This window comes from Colletotrichum phormii, assembly GCF_030913505.1.
Source record: "Colletotrichum phormii strain CBS 102054 chromosome Unknown BDP81scaffold_30, whole genome shotgun sequence".
Taxonomy (NCBI): Eukaryota; Fungi; Ascomycota; class Sordariomycetes; order Glomerellales; family Glomerellaceae; genus Colletotrichum; species Colletotrichum phormii.
In genome coordinates this window covers 334,069-355,803 of record NW_026851472.1, presented here as the reverse complement: position 1 = coordinate 355,803, position 21,735 = coordinate 334,069, and the positions used below count along the sequence as shown (strand labels likewise).

General features: G+C 54.8%; 7 protein-coding genes across 7 annotated transcripts; 4 read left to right on the top strand and 3 right to left on the bottom strand.

The window, feature by feature from the left end:
* Window positions 1–82: 82 nt before the first annotated feature.
* Window positions 83–1,717, top strand: BDP81DRAFT_332631 (XRCC4-like factor-domain-containing protein; the record flags this gene model as incomplete). Its single annotated transcript, XM_060585606.1, has 2 exons — window positions 83–888; window positions 934–1,717. The coding sequence occupies 2 exons, from the start codon at window positions 83–85 to the stop codon at window positions 1,715–1,717; spliced, it is 1,590 nt and encodes a 529-aa protein (XP_060439279.1).
* Window positions 1,718–1,845: 128 nt separating this feature from the next.
* Window positions 1,846–2,819, bottom strand: BDP81DRAFT_137260 (uncharacterized protein). The gene has a single exon (XM_060581800.1). The coding sequence runs from the start codon at window positions 2,497–2,499 to the stop codon at window positions 1,975–1,977; it is 525 nt and encodes a 174-aa protein (XP_060439278.1). The 5' UTR covers window positions 2,500–2,819; the 3' UTR covers window positions 1,846–1,974.
* A 7,384-nt stretch (window positions 2,820–10,203) lies between these two features.
* On the top strand, window positions 10,204–10,981 carry BDP81DRAFT_439930 (uncharacterized protein). The gene has a single exon (XM_060591455.1). The coding sequence runs from the start codon at window positions 10,302–10,304 to the stop codon at window positions 10,779–10,781; it is 480 nt and encodes a 159-aa protein (XP_060439277.1). The 5' UTR covers window positions 10,204–10,301; the 3' UTR covers window positions 10,782–10,981.
* Window positions 10,982–11,996: 1,015 nt separating this feature from the next.
* BDP81DRAFT_332403 (uncharacterized protein) lies at window positions 11,997–13,875 on the bottom strand (the record flags this gene model as incomplete). The annotated part of the gene is made up of 2 exons (XM_060585591.1): window positions 11,997–12,770; window positions 12,976–13,875. The coding sequence occupies 2 exons, from the start codon at window positions 13,873–13,875 to the stop codon at window positions 11,997–11,999; spliced, it is 1,674 nt and encodes a 557-aa protein (XP_060439276.1).
* A 750-nt stretch (window positions 13,876–14,625) lies between these two features.
* BDP81DRAFT_137215 (uncharacterized protein) lies at window positions 14,626–15,205 on the top strand. The gene has a single exon (XM_060581799.1). The coding sequence runs from the start codon at window positions 14,738–14,740 to the stop codon at window positions 15,089–15,091; it is 354 nt and encodes a 117-aa protein (XP_060439275.1). The 5' UTR covers window positions 14,626–14,737; the 3' UTR covers window positions 15,092–15,205.
* Window positions 15,206–16,595: 1,390 nt separating this feature from the next.
* BDP81DRAFT_137205 (mid region of cactin-domain-containing protein) lies at window positions 16,596–19,066 on the bottom strand. The gene is made up of 3 exons (XM_060581798.1): window positions 17,539–19,066; window positions 17,065–17,097; window positions 16,596–16,988 (listed from the first exon to the last, which is right to left on the bottom strand). Exons 1-3 carry the CDS (start codon window positions 18,970–18,972, stop codon window positions 16,971–16,973), a joined length of 1,485 nt encoding a protein of 494 aa, XP_060439274.1. The 5' UTR covers window positions 18,973–19,066; the 3' UTR covers window positions 16,596–16,970.
* A 799-nt stretch (window positions 19,067–19,865) lies between these two features.
* BDP81DRAFT_399590 (DNA photolyase) lies at window positions 19,866–21,707 on the top strand (the record flags this gene model as incomplete). Its single annotated transcript, XM_060588593.1, has 2 exons — window positions 19,866–21,091; window positions 21,158–21,707. The coding sequence occupies 2 exons, from the start codon at window positions 19,866–19,868 to the stop codon at window positions 21,705–21,707; spliced, it is 1,776 nt and encodes a 591-aa protein (XP_060439273.1).
* Between the last annotated feature and the right edge of the window lie 28 nt (window positions 21,708–21,735).

Genomic DNA, 21,735 nt, shown 5'->3' with positions numbered 1-21,735 from the left:
GGACGGCCACCTGCGTATTCTCTCTCCTGATAGACCACGGAAGTTTGTTCTTGGTTGTCGAGTATACGGGACTTGCCCAGCCATGACAACACCGCCCGTTTGGCGACGGCTGCCTATGCCCACTTCAGCCGACCTGCCTAACCTATTGGTATCAACAACATTCACGACCACATCATACACAATATTTGTTACAGACCTGGCCAACATATGGTCTGAGTCTTTGGATCGGCGCGCAATTTACAAGCGCAGCCTCAATGAGTCCACCAGTATTGACCCGACGGACAGCGACAGCAACATGCGAGCTTTCCTGTCCAAGATTCGATCCGTCTTTGATCCCAGCCGCCGAGATCATGACAAAGCATCCATGTCAATATCAACACGCTCCAACAAGGAAGCTGGGGAGCGGGGTTTGACCATGAGTATTACTTGCGAGCTGGACAACATGCAACCTTTGGAATGGCCGGTGTATCTACAGAAGTGTCCCCAGTCTGAGCTCACGACAGAACTCGTCGTACCCCTCGCACAAGCAAACTCTGTAGGCCGCCGACAAGTGGAGTCTCTTGCAGAAACCATCAAGCAGAAGGATGCGGTTATCATGAAGCTTCTGGATAAGTTGGAAGCTACTGGAACTCGCCTCGAGAACGTTTTCGCCGTCTTGTCAGCAAAACAGAAGCCCACGAGAAAGATGGCAGAGGAAAAGGTCAAGGGTCTGGCTCCCTTCTCTTTCGATGATTGGAAGGCACAGTCTGACGACGGCCCTGACGACGGCCCTGACGACGTTCTCGGTGTTATTGAGAGTGTCTTCGGCGGGGATGGACTTGAGTATAGTCGCAAGGCCGACGTGGTCACTGCAACTCCTCTTGATGAATGGTGGGCTAAGCCAGAGGCGTTGTGCATCCCGATTGTGGGACCCAAGACGAGGTCCCGTTCAAGCCAGCCGGCAACGTCGCTTCCCGAATCCGAACGAGAGGGGCATGGTCACAGCGAGCCGGCAAACAAGGGAATCGCGGGAGAGGATCAAGACGATGACTTTCAAGTCCAGTCGACGCCTCCCCATCTCATGCCCAATCGAAAACGTTCCGTACCGCCATACTCTACACACGACGATGATAGCACTGAGGACGAAGATGAATCTCACATTCCAGACAGCGTACCTGTACCTCTTGAAGAGCCCACCATTCAATCTAACCGCCTGGGTACGATAGGGAAGAAAGACCACCCTAAACCAGTAACAAGATCTTCAGTCCCCGAGGACCCGGTGCCAGCTGCTCCGGGCTCGGATACCGAAACGGCGTCTGATGATGAAAGTGCGGTCTCGGTAGTTGAGGCCTCGCCGCCACTGAAGCCTGCCGCAAGTAAAATCAAAGGGAGCTTGGGGCGCATCGGTGGTGGTAGTACCAGTCGCTCAAAGACCCCAGAATCTCCGAAGAAGGGGGCTTTAAGTCGCATTGGTGGCGAGCGTCAACGTTCTAAATCACCAGAGCCACCTAAGAAGACTGGTATGGGCCGGATAGGCAGAGACACGCGCCCATCAAAGACTCCAGAGCCGAAGGCCGAAGATGCGGAAACCAGGGGAAGGTCTAAAGAGGACACGGAGCCGTTGGCGAAGCTCAGGGAGACGTCACAGGAGCGGGCAGATCGGAAACGGGACGAACTGCAAAAGGAGATACAGAAGAAGGCCACAACGGGACCCGCACGGAAGAAGCGGAAATTCTAGATCGACCCTAGTCTCAAACTTTACACCTCGATGTCACTCGAAGCTACCCCTCATCGTGGGACATCTCTCTGGCTCTGACGATACTGCAATTAGTGAGTATCAAAAGTGATACATGCTGCTTTTTTTTTTGGATTGGATGATATCCTAACGGAGTGCTCCTGAGGAGAGGAAGATATCCACGCAACAAGGCTACTCTCGAAATAGACATAGACGTGCCGTCGGACGCGGGTGCGCAGGTGGGCAAAGCACTCCGGAATCTATCCGGTGCGGATTGCCTTACACATGAGACACCTTTTGGCTCGGACTCTGAAAAGACTCCAGAATTCCACAAGAGCCATGCAAGGACGCTTAATAACGGACCGAAACGATCTACATGCCGTTAGCTTGCTTGTCCGACACAGGATGTTCGATTCCGGAGCCCCGATGTTGAGCAGCAGAATCTTGCATACGACTGTGGAGGCTGGCTTCCTTGAGAAGTCCGCAGCTGCGTCTTCCTCCGAGGTGATACCGGGATCTGAAGCGAGACAGACCGAGCATGTATGGCGGCAGAAATGCGTCTGGCCGTGCCGCGGATTCCGCACATTGTTTCTAGAAGCCTGGAGGCTGATGAGGAACGATCTATGGCGAAACTTCACTTTCCATGGCGACACACAGCTGACGGCAAGTAACATATTCCAATAACAGACGCAATGGAAGGATGAAACGTTGCAGCCTTTCCTACGCAAAAAACTTTCGGAAGATGGATATTGCTCGTGGAGTTCGTTCCACTTCAGCATGGCCATGCCGTTCTATTTATGACAACTCCCGATGACAAGACGGCACCAAGTCACACATCAGCAGTCGACTCAAAAGGCTCTTCTTTTGTGCGAGACACGTCAATTAATACCGAACTACATCTCAAAATATATCCCCCCACGTGGCAACCAGAAAAATCTACACCCGGCGTACCATCCTACAGTCTTGACACAAGTCAACCGAAGGTCCCTCCGCCTTGTTCGACGTGGCACTGTGTGACACTGCTTTCTCCATTTGACAAACCGCGCCCATTCTCGGGAAATCTCTCTCGCGGCTTGACGGCGCGGCCCATTAACGGGAACTAATCTTGTCGGAAAACGGGGTGCAGAGACGCGCTCGCCTATCCCGTCTGTCGGCTGCAGTGTGAAGCCCGCGGCTATCTTAAGGAGTATTGATCGTATATTCAACGAGACGCAAAACCTTGTATACGACAGCAAGTCAAACAGAGCCACTCGCTTTGATGCATTGCCCAGAATCGAGACCGGGCAAGGCATGGTGCACGATCTGCGTTCCTGCCATCTGCCCGAGGCAGCGGCCCGTGATGCGACCTTGCAGCATTGCGGGCCATGTTTCCTTTTCATGTGTCTGTGGATGTAACAGGTGGCGATAAGGCTTCGAGATTTCTGCAATGAAACTTGGCAGTTTACCTCCGCCTTTCTGCAGAAGCGACAGCCGGCATGCGCAGATTACGACCTATGCCACTTCTGTTGATGACTTCCCGGGGACGCCTCGAGCTCCGACAGGACAGATGCATCACCGTCATGCTGATGCTGCACCGGAACAATGCCCCGGTGGCTCGTCCCGTCGACCGAGCAGGATCTCTCTGGAGTCTGGGCACCACGTTGAGTTCTTTCGGACGTAAGATCGCAAGTAAGACGACGGGACGCCTCTAGTCGTGGGTGGGTGACTGCTTTAGCGAACCCACACGTCAGCTTCTGCTACACTCCAAGGATTCATCGCGTCTTTCTTTACGTACGTTATAATTCAACGACTTGTCGTCGACATGCGTGCGATTTTCGCTTTCTCCCACTCTAGCTTAACGGCCGAAGGCGGAGCCATCGGCTGGTGAATATCGCCTTTGCCGACTAGAACCAAGCTCAAACGGCCGTTCTCAGCCTGCCAGCACCGGTCTGCAGCTTAGCGATGGCGGAAATCCAGTGGAATTCGCTGGATGATTGGTGCACATTGATACACACACGCATGATTCCCGTCGCAAGGTCATCGCTCGAGAAAAGAAAGCGCCTCGATGGCCTCAACCACTGGAGTGTGGCTCGGAATGACGGGCGCAAGACGCGACGAAACGCCATCGAAAGATGCAATGAAGCGTCTTCGACTCAGATTTTCGAGGCGTTAAAGCCTTGCAAAGACTATGAAGATGATCATTAACAGTGAAAACTCGAAGGGGTCATTCAGCATCGCCAGCAACTCCATACCGTGGGTACGCTCGACTATTGCTAGGAATCGAAGGTTTGACCAGACGATGTTTCTTTCCCGTCGAGAATCAGATCTCAGATGAGCGGACTGTAACATTACACTGCATCCAGTATTCGTCGTCCGGGCGGACATCAAAGGACTTCTGCAGGGTGTTTGAGTATGTGCCCTGCATGCTGTCGGTTGATTATTGCTCATCAGCGCCGCCGGCGCATCAGACGGGAAGATGAAGCATTCAAACACGAATCCCAGAAAAGGGCAGCACAAAAACTCGACCGGAGCCATAGATGTGGGCCGAGAGGACTGCGGCTTCCCTTTGGTGATGTCGATTCCGCGGCGCTGTGCGACGCAATGAAGCATAGGATGCGCTGTATACATGTTCCTTTGGGGTTGCACTCGAGCCTGTCAACCGGGTAGCAGCATACAGGCTACGACTGCCCGGATTCCCGAGGCGAAAATCATCGATTTACTAACTTCATCTGCTGGATCCAGAAGCCGGTGATCTCGACATTTCTAGGATGCATTGGATTCCAAGTAACAAGGACTTGACGTCAAACTCACACCACACACCATGCATTCTATGGTCATATGAGGGAGGGCCGAATGGCGGTGGGCGACTTTGCACACACGTCTCTGGGTGCTGGCTCCCTCCAACTTCATCATCACCGATCAGTGCCGCGTCCTGTGTGACAGACCATTCATGGCCTTACGTCCGTACTTGGCAAGGACAGCGACAAAACGGCCGGGAACTCGTCAGAACCGCCATCTCGATAATCAGAGATCCAGGATCTATCACAAAATTCGGCCATCGAATTCTCCAATTTGTGACAAGTGACGCTTGGTAGTGTGGATTCCCGGCGAGCCACAGTGGTGTGCGATAATCCAGCTCAAGACCTGGACTTGTGGAAGCACACCCCCCCCCCTCATGTTTGAACATAGAGAGGTCTGGCGAGTTGGTATCTGTGCCGCCGTATCTGTACCGCGGACTCCATTTGGATTGTTGGACCGTTGGACCAATGAAGACAACTCGAGTCCTGAACAGACACGCTTGGCTCTTCCGGCGGGATCTAACCCCCACCGGACCCGAGAGCCAGGGTATACTTACCTGTCTCGCAACCGTCTTTGCAATGGCAGTGGATAAACCGTTGGAGGTGCTCAACTGTCGACGAGGAAGGATTAGCGAGAAAAAAACGGCGTGCTAGCTCGCCCGGCAAGACGGCTGTCAAATCTGTCAACCGCACAGCCAGTCGACACTCGACACCATCTTTTATTCGAATGTATTGGCACATGTTGAGGGATGAGCGACTATGAGCGAATCCTATCGGCATCTAGAAGCACCCTCTTGGAAGGGATCTCGTCGCAATTGTGTTCTTCTGGCGTTTCCCGATCACCTAACGAGTGCCGTTTCGTATATTCCTGTTCTCCCCCGATCATCTATCCGAAGATTCGAAGTCGTTGGCGCGGGGATCTCGCACCTTTGAAGATGCCAGGTTAGGGTTGGTTGGAAGCAAACCCCCCCCCCCAGGTGCCAACCTTGCAAGCGTGATCTGTCCATTCCTGGCCCTGGACTAGGCTAGTTGTCTCTTCAGCCTTTCTGAAAAGATGCCAGCACAAGGGTCAAGGACTGGAGGCTTAGCGACCTAGTACCGATATCCGTACCAAGATCTCGTTTCTAGGACTCGACCCATGGGGGGGGGGGGCTTGAGAGGGCAAAGGTTGCGAGTTGTCGTTGGACACTGGCTGCCACTTGGGTGTTTCCAGTGACAGTCTTCGCCCTGGTGACTCCAAGCCCAAGTCTCGACAGACCAGGGGTCTCATTCGAGGGAACGGCGGTCGCGGTGGGCGGGCCTCTTGGATGAAGCGGAGGAGTTGTCCGAGGCGACGAGGTGTTTCCGCAAAGAGGGATGCAAGGGGTCGAAGAGGGGGATAAGAAGGATTCCACTTGTACCTGGCACTTCCAGGTTAAAAAGTGGACGATTTGTGGACCATGTCTATCGGACGTTTGCCCGTCTCCCCGCCGCAAAGAATCGGAAAAGAGGAACGCCCAAGAGAGGAAAGCCAAGTCTGTTTCAACGACGTGCGTCTTCTTGGTGAGCTAGACGCGCCAGACAAGCCAGACAAGCCATCATCGGTGTTGGCGGACTCTCACCAACTCCGATCTGGGGGTGGTAACAAACCTCTTCAACACCTTAGACGCTTATTTTACCCTTAGGGTTTGTTGCATGCCGCCACAAACAATTACCGGCGGTCAATCAAGGCTTTATCGGTCTATCGATCCTTTTGCCTGCATCTCATGTGGCACAAGATGTGCCCCAGACATTGGACCTACATCAAAGCAGCTGGATCGCTCAGCGGCATCTAATTTGAGCGTGGCTTCCTTGGAGTCTTGGATGACCACCCCCCCTCCCTTACTCACAGTCTCACAACAGCTCGACAGTGCCAGTCCTGCGCCTCAACTCTTATGTTGGCCGTGAACAACGGCACATCGTATTACTGTGCAAGGTATCTCGTCCCAGTCGCAATGCGAGACAAGTACCCATGACACCCTCAGCCGTTGACCATCTGACCGTGCGACTGCGGGTTTTCATTGTCAAACCAGCCACTCGAGAGCCGACAGTCCCGCAAAGACGTCCGCCTGCCGGACGGCTTCCGGGGAACCAGTCAACAGCTCGCGCCCAGCTTCGTGGCTTGCCGGTTCTCTTGGCTCCATGCCTCGTGTAGAAGAAAGATGGGGGTCATCTGGCCATAGCCAGGGATGCCTTCGCGACATAACTCGACACTGCGACGCACCTCACTATCTGTAGTTATGCTGTTTTGCGTGCTGCGCCGCTATCCTCGGGTTCTGTCAGTCGTCGTTGCCAGTGTCTTGATTGATAAGTCTGGCGCAAACCCGACTTAAAGCCATTCAAAGCATACCGACTCCCGACGAGGGCACCCCCGCCTTGAGGACGTATGCAGAAGACGATGGCTTCTTTCAGTTCCAGTTGCGAGTATGATCCCTGGAATGATGCTGCGAGATCAATCCAAATCCGCATCCTAGCCTTTGGAAAAAAGAAGCACGAAGAGGGCGCTTGAGCAGGGTGTGAGCAAACCGTATCTACCAAGAGAGAGAGAGAGAGAGAGAGAGAGAGAGAGAGAGAGCAGTGGGACCACGCAACCTCGTCTCAAGTCCAAGTACCTGCTCCATGGTCCATGGGCTAGCTAGCTATGTTAGTATGGTTCCTGTTCATCCCGGGACCTTGGCATGTCCACACCTGCCGCCTCGAACCCACCCAGAACGAGCATAAGTCCGGGATTAACAAGCAGAAGTCCGGGTTGGGAGAACACCGTGCCTAGTCTCGACCCGAGGGTTCGGTAACCAATGACAGCGAGAAAAGGACGAGAGTCACAACCCTCTCATCACCCGTCAATGACAGGCCCTGCGGACAAGCATGACGTTCACCCAGGGCGCGGCAGGACAAGTGGTTCGCCAGTTATTAAAAATCCCCGGCAGGGTTATACGCGGTCTCGCGGAAGTCGGGATCGCAGAGCGGCTAGTCCTGTTACACTCAAGCGCCTGTCATACCCATCTCCTCCCTCCCCTCGATGTGCTGCAGATAAAGCAGAAAAGCGAACACGTCTTGCAGGACTTGCTTCTCTGACGGGCCTGTGTGAAGGGGATGATGGCCTTCATCTCGACAAAGGGAATATGGAGCCATCTTTTCGTCGGCCTCCTCTCCACCCCCGCGATACGACATGCGGAAAACGCAGGCGGGTTGAGACAATAAATACTACGAGGAAAAAGCAAGCGGCAGACATTTGACAAATTGACTCGATACTGGGCCCTGAAGAATACCCTTGGAGGGGTGGACTGCCCTACCCTCTACATCCATTCACCGCCGACATGGACGATAACCTTGTCGCCGCCGCCTCCGCCGCCGAGGCTTGCCGCCCAGTAGTCCAGGCCGATCTAAGCCGGGGCGAACCGTCGATGTCGTCGTCTACAGGACCTATCATGTTCCATCGCTTACCCTAATCACTGCCTGCCGGCCTAACCCTGAAGCGATGAGGGCTACGTTCTGCGAGGCTTTTGATCGCCAACCCCACAGGGCGAAGGAGGTAGACTGGAAGATATACAACGCCACGACCGCATGGCTATGGAGCGCGGCCCTGCGGCAGGCACATCAAGCTCCATCCTGGCGATCCTCAACACTCGGGGGCTTGCTGTTCTCCACGTTCCCACGACGGTTCGAGGAAACCTGGTGTGTTCTTCGTAGCAAACCGCCCACGCCCCCGGTGCGCTCGTTCCATGGCATCTCTTCATCTCAAATCCTGTGACTGAGGAGGTCTTCCCGCCTGCGTGGACATAGTCACCCAATCAAGGTCAGGGATCTGAGGGTGTAGGCTGACGAGTTACTTAGAGCGAGACATGAGGAGGAAATAGAAGCTTTGTGACGATCCCGTCGTCTCATTGACTCAACGGCTAGGTCTGATGGGCCCGCAGCTGGGTATGCTTTCCTTGACTTACCAGGCTCACCAAACCTTACCTTACCTGCGCCCCGTCCGGCGGTCCGACTACCCTCTGCGCCATTGAGGCTTCCGGGAAGCCGCGAAGAATCCGGGTCTAGACTGAACGCCATGACTGGCGGGAGGGTTCATCGTCCGACCTTCAAGATTGCAACTCCACCCGGGCGCTAACTCAAGATTACTTTGGTGTCGATTAGCAGGCTGGCATTCCACCAAATCTGGCATTACCATCGCCATTTTGCACTCCATATTGGGCCACTGCGTCTGGTAGTCTGGAGTCGATCATGGGCATTCATCGACCTTGCTACATACTGTCCCCTTGAATGATCTTCCTCTGGCCTTGTGCAGGCCACCTAGCTCACGCCCTCACTCGCAGTCCCCCGTCCCCTGGTTTCCTTTACACGTACGCAGTACTCTACCTTCTTTACCTACGGATACCTCTCACGCCCCCCCCCCCCCCCCCCCAGGTAGCCTACCCAGTTACAGAGACGGGAGATGACACACGCTTCCGTAGAACTCTGTACGTTCTCAGTTTTCGGTACGCTCTCTGCGGACACATTCTCTTTGTTCCTGTCCCCGACGAACAACGATCTCCCTTTCACCCTACCCTGGTCCGACCTTCTTCTTCTTCCTCCTACTGCGGCACCTCCAGCCGCCACCTGCGAGTGACAAGTCAACAAGTGACGGGGCCAGTCACCCACAACCTACCCTCTTCCACGCCCCCCCCTGGCTATCTTTCTACCGTACGATCAACCCATCGTCTGTGCGTTCTCTCAAGGGAAAAAGGCACAAGTGACCAATGAAGCCAGATGGGAAGCAAGGAACAAGCAAAGGTTCGCTTGATCGATCGTCCGTCCGCTAACCGTCCTGCTCCCGAAAGTCTATCTCTATCCACGCACCACCCCCAAACGGGGTCCCACGCGGGCAGGTCTTCTCGGAAACCACCCCCCCTTGTTCGCTGCCTACAGCTCCACTTTCACTGGGGTGTCGGAGCGAGGGGGAGGGGGTGTGTGAATTGTGAGCGGCCGCCTGTACTGGCCCTCGATGGCTTTGCTTTCTGCGAGTCTGTTCTGTTCTCGAGGCTCCCGAGGCTTCAAGCTCCCTGGCGGTTATTTTTCCTTTTTTTCCTTTACGATGAACTTGTAAATTAAACATCCCCAATTGAGATGAGATGGCAAGAAAAGAGGGGAATGAGGATGATGGAGGGTGGGAGGTATGTAGGTATGTACATAGGTAGCTGGGGAGAGAGGAGTGAGAGACTTTTCGCTTGACGCGTGGGTTAGATGCAATAGCGAAATGCCCGACGGACTGGAAAGCTCACGCAGAGAGGATCCTCTTAGCTCATATGAGCGCATGCATGCATCATCACCACTCGTCGTCATAAAGGGTTTCATCACCATTCTAGGAAAGAAGATGGGTTAGTTGGACTTTAGTTTCGAGATAATCATGCTACTCATAATTCAGATCATAAAGCCAAAAAACTACATTAATTTTCTTGTCCCTTCTAGATATCAAGACACTGTCCACCTTCAAAAAAGAAAATCGTACTGACTCATCAAGCTATTCGCTTGTGAAACCCTTAACTCGAGATAAATGCAAAACTGGAAGAGAGACTATGAAAGCAAAAATCAAAGCAAACTAGTTCCGAACCGCAAAAGAGAACAACTTGAAAGGGAACAGGTATTGGAGAAACATGGGGTATTTTGCAGCGGCGGCTGCACGCGCTCTATGATCATAATGATGATGTTGATGATTGATGATGATGATGATGATGATGATGATGATGTTGACTTGTTGGTGGATGTTGATGTTTTTCGTCGACGATTTGCCTGGCCCAGGGTAATGATGATGGATGAATTTGATGCGGTTTCGTTGTCGTGAGATGTGTTATTCTTTTTGCATCGATGCCGCCTCGGTCGTGAATGTAACAGAAAATGACAAGAAAACAAGAACGCGAACGAAAAAAATGCAAGAAAACAAAAACTTGGTCGTTTCCGGATATCCTCGTCGTTCCTATTTCCGTATGCCCTCATATCGTGTCTGTGTTGTGTTCCATCCTGTCCTATTCTGTGCCGTAATGAAAAGCAAAAGGGGAAACCAGAACAGTCGAGAGAGGAGGAAAAAAGAAAAGAGACAAGCGGGAGTTGGGCAGGCAGGCAGACATTCGCCACTCTCTTCTCTTCCCTCCTCTCTCTCTCTTTCTCGCGTTCTGCTTTCTCTCCTCTCTCGTCCCCTCTCCTCTCGCACCCTGATCCTGACCGAATGTTCAGAATTGCTTTTTTCTCCCTCACCTGGGTTCGCGGCTACTGCTTCCAACAGAGGAGGAAGCTAGCCTACAACACGCAAGACGCTCCGCGCTGCCGCACCACCACCACCAGTGACCACTGACACGCACACCCAGCAGGCAGGACACCGAAAAGACAGTGAGAGGGAAAAAGAAAGAATGGTGGTAGTGAAGAGCACCAACGAGTCTCGAACCCTGCAGGTGTCAAAGACGGGCACTGTACTCTTCGAGTCCGAGGAAGAGACGGGGGTGGGGTGGGGGGGGTGGGTGTATGGAAATTCAGTGTGGGAGGGGAGGGGAGGGGAGGGGAGGGGAGGAGGAGTGCTTGTGTCTGTGTGTCTGCGTGTGCCAAGCGTGGTGTGGTAGGTGTTGGGAAGAGAGAGAGAGAGACAGCATCGGAGGGAAATCTCTCTCCGAGAATTGTTCCCCACCGCCCACGCCTCGAACACCCTTGTCCTGGCCCCCCATCTCATCGTCGAGCGGATTGCAGACCACAGATCCCCGTCCCCTGCTTTGGCCCTTTTCTCTGCCCCCGATATGCGTCGTCGACCCTCATCCGAACCTGTCCCCGGAGAGCCAGATCTTGGCGGGAAGAAAAGACGTAGGAGAGAACAGGGGTGGGGAGGGAGAGAGGAGCGACCGGGACCGGGGGCCCCGAGAACAGCTAGCTAAGATAGCCGTCCCGCTCTCGTGATGTGCCCATCCAACTAGACGGAATAATCCGCCGCAAGACGTCGTTGTTGATTTCCCGTCCCAACAGAAAAGGCGAAAGTAGTCGATTGGGAGAGATAGGCGTAAGCAGGCCAAATCGACAGAGAAAGAGCAAACGGAAGAGGCGATGAAGTGGATAAAGAAACAACTGGAAGTTCTATTCCTCTCGGGAACTGATCTTCGCGTCTAGGTTTTTTTTTGTTGCCCTCTTCTGACCCATGACATTGAGAGGCGGAGACTTTGTTGACTTCCCGCGACCGTCCAACCCGCCGTAAAATAATACATCATCGCCCTAAAAGGCGGAAAAGCGGGAAAGAAAGCCACCCACCCATGACCACCCAACTCGCTCTACGCTTCTGGTAGAGCGAGGGGGGGGGGGGGGGGGGGGGGGGGGCGGGAAACAATCGTTACCCCCGGTAAACGCCTTTGTAAGAAAAGAAAAATAGATAGAGGAAAGAAGAGAGTTACAGACCACCCCAGAGACGAAGCACACACGGCAAAGAGCCACACCAAACCGTTCCCAAATCATGAGATGTGATATGCCAACAGTGCTCACAACTGGGCGTTGGAGCCCCAGCTGTAGATGGCACCGTCAGTGGGTGTGGAAGTGCTGTACACCCCAGAGACATCAGCCATGGTGTAGGCCTGGAACTGATAGGGCTGGGCCACGGCCATGAAGGATCCTGGGGCGCTGGTGGGAGTTGTGATGTTGCCGCCGCCGGGCGTGCTGCCAACGATAACGGTCCCGGTGGGAGAAATGGGACTGAGGTTTAGAGGGCCGCCGCCGCGGGCTTGCACCTCGCGCTGCTGCTGCTGAAAGCACTGCTCGTTGGCCGCCTGGCTCCGTCTCATCATCTCCTCGTGCATCGGGAAGTGCGCATGCAGCTGCTGCTGATGGTGGTGGTGATGCTGCGAGGCCATGACGGGGCTCATGGACCCGGTCTGGGACCGCTGGCGCCTTGCGTTGCGGGAGTTTGTCGTGGCGCGGCCTCCTCGGCGTCCAGACATGGCACGGCCGGGCATAGAGCGGTTGGGGTAGTCGGGGTTCGGGTAGTGCGTGATGGTGGAAGAGCGGGGAGGGCTGTTGCGTCTGCCCATGCCCATCGGACCGCCGCTGAGCGCGTTGGCGTTGGCAGCGGCGGCGTTGCAGGCACGGCGGCCGAGGAAGCTGCGCGAGGTGCCGCCGCGGTTGCCATCGCGGAAGTGCGTGGTCGGCAGGATGTCATCAAGGTACTTGGGGTTGAGATACCACTCAGACACGCGCTTCTCGTTAGACGTGTGGCCGTCTGGTTGCGTGTATATCTCCTTCTCTCTTCTCTGGAACGCCTAGATGAGGGTTGTCGTGTTAGCGAACAGGATCATTACACTAAGGTGGGGGACAAAGAGAAGCTCGTCGGTTAGGATTATGCAAGATGCAAGTGCTTCTCTAGCCAGGGGGTGGGACCCAAGCATAACGTGCATGGGGCCTTCCATGGCAGGATGATGATCCTACCGGAGTGACGTGGGGCGAGCGAACAGGCAAGATACTTACGTCGTTCATGCTGAGGTTGTGGCGGATGCTGTTTTGCCACCCGTTCTTCTCGGTTCTCTGAGGTTTGTTGGTGTTGTCCCTAAACCACTTGTAGAGCTCTTGCAGAGTCATGGAGTGGTCTGGGGCGTTCTTGAGGGCTCTGTGGATGAGTTTCGCGTAAGGCGGGCCTTCTCCGTTGTTGTTGGCAGCATCTGGCTGGGGGTTGGCCTTGGGAGGAGGGCTCTGGCCACCAAGATCCGGGATGACATCGGGCAAGTCGCCAACGTGGAATGAGGTCGGAGAGCCGCCGTAGGGTGATCCAGGAGCGTCGGTACCGGGCGAAGATGCGTAGAGTCTGTCGCTCTCTAGAGTGCGCTGCAAGGGCTCGGGCTCGTAGTGGCGCTGTTCAAAGCCGTGGGGGTAGCCGCCGTTACTGTAGTGAAGGGAGACGTTCAGGTCTGTTCCGCGCAGAGTCTCTGGGGACATTGTCAAGTGGTCGTTGGCGAGCCCAAAGGGCGGTTCCTGTGAACGGATGGGCAACTCGTACTGAGAGGCTTGAACCGGTGGGGGAGTCTGGGTTGATGACCAGCTTCGCGGCGAGAGAGAGGCCGGGTTGTATGCCGACTGAACGGCCTGGCCGCGGTATGAGTAGTTGTTGTCAAATTCATCTGTAGACATGGACTGCGGTGAGGACCAGGTAGTCTGGTTCATGACTGGCGACTGATATTGATGTTGGCTGACGGCGGAGAGCTGTGTATAGTATGCTTGAGGATCTTGGACGGTGAAAGATCGTTGTTGATGCTGCTGTGGCTGTTCGGGGGCCATGGTGTTGTATGTTTCCACCATGTCCGTCCTGACGGCCAAGGTAGTTGGAGACTGTGTGGTGTTGCTCTGTTGTTGATGGTTCAGGGAAGCGCGCATGTTGTGTTGAGGTGAGTTCTTTGCCGTCATGATGCGGGAACAGTGTGACTGAGGAGGTGCAGAGGAGGAAGATGGGAATCAGGTAACGATGCCTGAAACAAGTTGGGGAGCAGTTTGCGCGGGAAGAGGTTTCAAAACGAGGGAGAGGTCAAGATGTCACAGACACCACTTGAAGATGTTGTTGTTGTAAGGATGAAGGGACGGTGGGGAGAGGAGTCGAGGTTTAACAATGATCGAGGTGAGACAACAGGTTAATGATGTTGAGCTTGATATCGTAAAAAGACCGTCTCAGGAAGGCGTCTCGAGGAAGAGAGAGGAGACACGAGAGGTTATCAATGAGGCGACTTCAACGATGTTGGTTCAAGAGCAGAAAAGCACTGATGACTGTTGAAAGTGCCTCCAGCAAGGGGTTGACCCCGTTGTGATTTAACAAGAGAGAGGCCCGTCCTATCTTCCAGATGTTCCCACGTTGATAGTAGAGCGTTGTGAAGGTAGCGCAAGGAACAGAGACGTATGTCGCCCAATTTGGTCTTCTTGTGTACAAGAGATAGGTACGTACAGATCTGGGATGGACCAAAGAGGCGCAGGGCCAGGGTGATTGCAAGATGGAGGGGCGTGTGGACTGTCTATAAAAACTGACATGGGATGCAGGGGGGGGGGTCACCGTAATATGGCCATGTGGATATCGGGGGAGAGAGTGAAAGTGAGTGAGAATGAGAGAGAGGGCAACGTGTGCCAGCTCAGTGCTTGGCCCTGTTTTAGCGTTGTCTTCCCGCAGCCGCGGCGGCGCCATGTGTGCGTGTGCGTGTGTCTGCGTGTATGTGTGTCTGTCTGCTTGTTGTGTATATGCTTGTGTGCGTATATGCGTCTGTCTGATGTTCTTCTGTATGCGCGATTGCTGGTCTGCGCGCCCTCCAGTCCCCTTTACTCTCTCTGCCGCCTGCGTGTCCGTCTCTGTCTTTGCCCATCTGTGTGTCAACTAGATGGAGGTCCCCATCCACGTCTGCGGCAACCTCTCTGCTGCATGCACAGATCCGTTGCAGCCTCTATTCTCCAAGACCGGACGCAAACGGAAACAGATGGAGGCTTGGGTGTGGCTTCTGCCATCAGCTCCGTCTGGGGCAAGTGCAAGAGTCGACCGGGATCATGGAATTTCTATTCTGAAATGCTGATTGAAGGAATGTTGGAGATGGCGTACGCTTCTGCATCCTCATGAAGGGACCAGGTTAGTAAATCTGAACTGACGGATGCCCTGTTGCCAAAGAAAAGGTGCGAGGAGTCGAGGACGGCTGGGGCTGGACTGGGCCGTATGGAGAGCCTCCAAGGGCGTTTCTTTCTTCGGATTACCTTTCTCTCTCCTCCCTCGTCTCCATGTAGTCTCTGCCCCGAAGGTAGAGCAAAAACCGTTGGAACTAACAACGCCACCGACCTGGTGCCCATTCGTCAAGAGCCGTCGACCCCTGATCCAGGTCGTCTGCGTGCAACCACGGTTTGATAGCAGGAGCGGAACTCTGCCCCAGTGACCATACGGGACGACCATGGCGGCCATGACAGCCCAGTCCATCGCCCCATACGAGACACGGGTGGAGAGGGGGAGTGTGGGAGGTCAACGGCAGGATACCAGCATGGTACACGCTCTAAGCCTGAGGCTACCTCGACACCAAGCGAGATCGCGAGAGAGGAGAAGAGAGAGAAAGAAAGATTGTTGCACACATCCACAGCCAGGCCGATATGGGTAGCAGGTCGTGGCGGGGCGATTGTACCAGGCACAGCTCGACGTGAGATGTACAGATAATGTACGCCTGTCATTCTCATGGTTGGAGTGAGGCCCGCCAGCCAGCTTGACCAACCAACCAGTCAATCATCGAGCTGAGAGAAGTCATCTGGGGCAGAACAACAGCTCCCCGGAGACCAGCAGCAGGTACACCGGACGCGTGCATTGACTTTGGCGAGAAGACCAATCACCCGCTGCCGTCTCCACGAGCGCTGCCTCAAAGTCCTGGCTTGTACCAGTCTAAAGGAGTTGTAAGGCAGGCGGAAGATCGGTCTGTTGATGCCAGCCCGCGGGCACGTAGATCATTTTCGAATTCTAGAAAGTTCATGGTGCTCCCAGAGGCTCAACGATGTCGATACGGATTTAGAACAGGGAAATCATGTAGTCAAGGTGGAGATGCAATCCCGCCTATGCCGAAATGTGGCCGCTTGCTCAAGTGTGGTGTTTCGGGTTTCTTTGCCTTTACATCTGTGCATCACGGGGAAGACCGATCGTTCCAGGTAAGTAGTACCCAGGGGATTCTGCTGCTCATCATAGTACCCCATCTTCCACCGATAACGCCCAACGGCTAAGTCGGTGAAGGGGTTGGATCGCCAGCCCAGAGATGAGAGGGCAGGCGTGGCAGGGTGGTGGGTGGATTCGTCTGCGGTGGCGTGGAGATCAGCAAGTAGCTGCGGCCATTGTACCCCGACTCTGGTCAGGATAGCTTCATACAAGTCTGCTTAGAAACATGTCAGTTGTCCGGGGCCGGCAGCATTGAGCGCCGTGGGGGCCAGGCAGCTACTCCAAGAAAAGGTACAGCCAGAGTCCGAAAAGGGTTGCCCTGGCGCCCCGTCCGGTGCCTTGATGCCTTGGTGCCCTGGTACCAACTACCAACGGTTGCACGAGAAGATGGAAAGGAGGTGATTGATTAGTTGCAGACGAGAGCTATGGTCGCCTGTGTGATTGTGCGTCATTCTCTTGTCTTCCCAGGAGGTCGGCCCGCGGCCAGCGGCGGTCTGTTGCGGTCGTCGGCGGGTGTAGGATCCGAACGGTAGAGGACGGAAAAAGAGGAGAGGAATGTACGTGGTACCAGCGAAAGTGAGAGCGGCGAGCGAGCGAGCGGAAGAAGAAGACGAGGCGGACGGGATCTGGAGATGGAGAGCAGATACAGATCTATCCTGACTTCTGGCCAGGCCAAAAACAAAACAACCTCCCAACACCAAACGTTGTCACGACGTATCCGCCCACCTGGTTGATTCTGTCACATCGTGACATCGTAGATGCATCGTGACAATACGAGCGAGCCTCCTTTCCAACCCCAGCCCGATTCTGGGGGCAATTACTTCCGGTAGTAGATCTGTGGAAGGGGGGCATCATGTCAGTATGGTTGCAATCAGAGAGAATCAAACGTGGGAGTGGGACTTGTTCCTTACCTTTTTGAATTGAAAGTGCAGTTGCAGGATACCCTGCAGGGAGTATAAGATTAGCTCAACGCCATGACAAGGGTGGTTGGTGACAGTAATGTGACAGAAAAACAGGAGAATTTGTCCAGAGGCGCGCGTGTAGGCGGTTGGGCAAGGGGGGGAAATGGCGGAAAGCGAAGGCTGTCTCCCCTCGTCCCCCTCGTGGACCGCCTGTCTCGGCATTGGAGACCCGTCTCATGGAGGGTCGGTTCCTTCGACATGACGGCAGATTGGGGAAACGAGGAAAAGAGAGAAGGGTAAGGGGCACAGTTGTGCGGGCGTTCCTCTTTGCAGTCCTCCCCCCCTTGAGTGATTCTTGTGCTCTCCGTGCATATGCACCGCGTCGACTCCGCCACGAGCACTATGAGAAGGGAGAGAGAAACAAGACCAAGACGCAAAGAAAGGGCCACGTGAAGACGGTGTAGAAAACGCCACAAAACATACCTTATCGAAGGAACTTTTGAAGCCGCGATCCTTCTTTGCACTGTAATCCCACTCGCGGTCCACGATTCTAAACGCAATGTCTTCGTATGGGGGACCTGCGATGAAACGGATGAGGCACGTGTCTTCCTCCCCTGCTGCGGCAAAAGACTCTCCCCTTTTTCTGCCGTGTTCTCGAATGATTTTGAAAGTGGGCGCCTTGGTCTTGTCGATGAGTTCGGGATAGAAGATATTGAACTTGTAGCCCTGGACAACCTTGGGCGGTGGGTTGTCGTGATCGTAATGTGTCTGGTTGTACTTGTTCCATTCGTAGCCCATCTGAACGCGGTTGAAGTATTTCGGCTTTCGCGGCCGATGCTTATCAGCCCATTGAGGTTTCGAACCACTTGCAACGGTCTCTTCTGCCGTGAATATCTCCTCGTCTTCGCCAATGCCACGCGCGACCTCACGGTCGTATAGTGCTTTGGTGGCTTGGGAGAAGTCTTCGTTGCCCATCTGTGCAAATCGAGCTGTTCCTGGGGGCGCACTTGAAACAGGTACCGTCTTTGTTTCCGTCCTGCTTGGTTCAGATGACAGGTTCCTGACTGCTGCAGGGCCCGAAATAGAATTGGCATGGTTGGCCTGGTGGTGTCCTAGTGCCTTTGCCTTTTCAGGATCCTGCAGCTTGAGCAATGCGGCTTTGCTGTCGTTGATTGCTTCGGACACCTTTCTCAGCCTGGCCTTAGCCTTCCACACCAACAGACTGCGCAGGAGCTGCTCCCAGTAGTCGACATCGATATCGTCGTTGGAGCGGAGCTTTGCCTTGATCTGTGATTCGAGTGCCTCGAGCTGCTCGTACGTCTTGGGGCGCAGGATCTTGTCGACGTCTTCGGATACTGTGCTGACGACCCGAGCGTCTGGGCCTTGTGGTTTCAGCTTCTGCCGCCTGTCGGCACAGATAGTTTGCAACGATTTCCAGTACTCGCGGTTGCGGTCGTTCTGCTCGAGGGTGTGGTAGGACGTGATGTCAGAATCCAGGTCTCGTAGCTGTGATTCGTCGAGCCCCTGCAGGACCTCATCTGGAGAAGCCACATTGAGGTGCAGATCAGCATCATCGTCGTCGAAGACGTCCCGGTCGTCGTCGATGAAGCGCAGATTGAAGGCCAGCAGATCAATAGGCTTGGCTCGGCCTTCCCGAACTCGAATATCAGCCTTCTTCTTGGCTTGTTTCAGAACGAACTTGTCCTCGTCGGCAACAAACTGTCTAGACTGCTCATCCTGCGTCATATAGCTCGAGTTGTTGTTTTGACGTGGCCTCGAAGAAGGGGGAGGGTTCGAGGGTTTGGTGATGCGGATATTCGGGTCGCGTCGTGGAGAGGCTATGTCTCTGTCTCTTTCGCGATCTCTGCGGCTGGGTGATCTGCGCCCAGAGAGCATGGCTCTACGGCCCGGGTCCATGTTTGCTATCGTTGAGGGAATTGGGGGATCGGCGACAACGGTTCTGATGTCAGGTAAAATGCTGTCTTTGTCGTGAAGGTTGTAAGTTGTGGCGATCTAGTCGTCGCTCATCGCCAGTTGCCTTGCGACAACAAGAAAGAGGCTTATCGGCGACTGCCTTACGGGGCAGCTCTTATCGCCATGTGACGTGGAGCTACCTACTGCGAGGGTCCGGCTGATCTCCGGCACTATCCACCCACCTTAAGGTACACCGAGACTCACCTTTGGTGAATAGCCTCACCGAGCGTTGGTTGGTCCTCACCTTGCGCCGCACGGACGGATCCGGATTAGCCAATCAGGCTGCCTTCCATGGTTTCTCCGCCCCGCTACGGACTCAATCGGGCGGGGCCCCCGCTAAACCAGGGCCCTGGGACGGCACGCTAGAGCTGATGCACGTCCAGATCTCCCGATTTCAGGAACATGATGACGCACAAGACATCGGCCGATCGAAGGACCTGTCTCCAGCTGGATCCCATCGATTCCTTCCCCATCCCAAGAGCTGAAGAGCTTGATGGGAGGGCAAGATGAAAGTTAGTATTATGAAATAATCAGATAGGCAACCAATCCATACTCAGTCTTTTGGCTCGAAACACCACAGTTTCCCTCACCATATGCTTCCATGTCGCGTCTTGCGCCCCAGCCTCGCGTTTCCATCCTTAGCTACTTCTTATACTCGTGCTACCACTAATCCCACTGTCCCCTTCGTCTCCGCCTCGCGCTTCACCTCGCGTGTCGCCTCGCGTGTCGCCTCGCGCTTTTCTCAGCTCTACATCTGCCGTTCAGTCTACAGCCATCGCCAGCCGAGCCCGATCAACCTCCTAACAGCGTCCTCTCCTCCTCGCTACTTCACCACAATGCCACCCAAGCAGAAGCGCAAGGCGGCACCCGCCGCAGAGTCCAGTGACTCTGGAAGAAAGAGGACCAAGACCGAGCAAAACGGAGGGGATCCCTTGCGCAAGCCGCACCCTTTCCACGAGGATGCCGAGAAGCATGGAATCGTCCTCCGCAAGTTCTACCCACACGAGATGAGCAACGACCGAGCACGCGCCTACAACGAGAACGAGCTTCCTCGACCAATCGAGGAGCTGACATCCGCTCTGGAGCAGACTTCCAAAATGCGAAAGGCAGTCAAGACAAAGAACGCCGTGGTACATTGGTTCAAGATGGATCTCCGGACAACAGACAACAAATCGCTGTCCCTAGCGAGCGAGAAGGCCAAGGAGGCGGGGGTCCCACTGATCGCCATGTTCATTGTCAGCCCCCAGGACTATGAGGCTCATCTAACAGCCCCCATCCGCGTCGACTTTATGCTCAGGACCCTGCATGTTCTGAGGGAGGAACTCGCCAAGCTTGACATCCCGCTCTATGTCGAGACCGTTGAAAAGCGCAAAAGGATTCCCGAACGGATCGCTGAGCTCATGGATCAATGGGAGGCCAGCCACTTGTTTGCCAATATGGAGTACGAGGTGGACGAGCTTCGCCGGGAGGGGAAGATGGTCCGCATGTTTGCCGACAAGGGCCTCTCGTACGAGGTACTGCACGATACGTGCGTCGTCCCTCCCGGAAATTTGACCAGCGGGGCAGGCAAACAGTACGCCGTTTATTCACCCTGGTTCCGGGCCTGGGTCCGACACGTCCACGAGAACTTGGACCTGCTGGAGCTATACGATCCGCCCGCGAAGAACCCACTCAGCGCAAGGGAGAAGTACAGCGAGCTGTTTGAAACGGAGATTCCAGAGGAGATAGTGGACCGGAAGCTGGACGACGACCAAAAGAAACGCTTCCGCGCCTTCTTTCCCGCAGGCGAGCATGAGGCACGAAGCCGTCTGGAGAAGTTCTGCGAGGAAAAGGTTGGCCAATACCACAACAAACGAAACATCCCTCACGACGCAGGGACCTCCAACCTGTCAGTGCATCTTGCCAGTGGGACCATCAGTTCGAGAACATGCGTGCGGTACGCTCGGGACCGCAACAAGACCAAGAAGCTGGATGCGGGCAACGAGGGGATCCGGGTATGGATCAGCGAGGTGGCATGGCGAGACTTCTACAAGCATGTCTTGGTAAATTGGCCATATGTCTGGTATGTCGGACAACTTTCCTCTTCCGTCAACAATTTGAGCCTTGATCACTAACGAGTCTTACCTAGCATGAACAAGCCTTTCAAGCCAGAGTACGCAAACATCGAATGGTCCTACGATATGGACGACTTCAAGGCCTGGAAGGAGGGCAGGACCGGATTCCCCATTGTCGACGCGGCGATGCGCCAGATGGCTAACATGGGCTGGATGCATAACCGATGTCGCATGATCGTCGCCTGCTTCCTGGCAAAGGATCTTCTCATCGACTGGCGCATGGGGGAGCGGGTGTTTATGGAAAACCTCATTGATGGCGACTTTGCTTCGAACAATGGCGGCTGGGGGTTCTCTGCCAGCGTCGGCGTCGATCCCCAGCCCTACTTCCGCATCTTCAACCCACTCCTCCAGAGCGAGAAGTTCGATGCGGATGGAGACTACATCCGCAAGTGGGTGCCTGAGCTGAAGGGCATCAAGGGCAAGGCGATCCATGCTCCGTATGACCGCGGTGCGGGCGCCCAGGCGAAGAAGGCAGGCTATCCCGAGCCCATGGTTGAACACAAGGGATGTCGTGAGCGAGCCCTATCGGCGTACAAGGCTGGATTGGGCAAAACCGACCTGTGAGCATTCCTTGTTGGGTATGTGCTCGAGG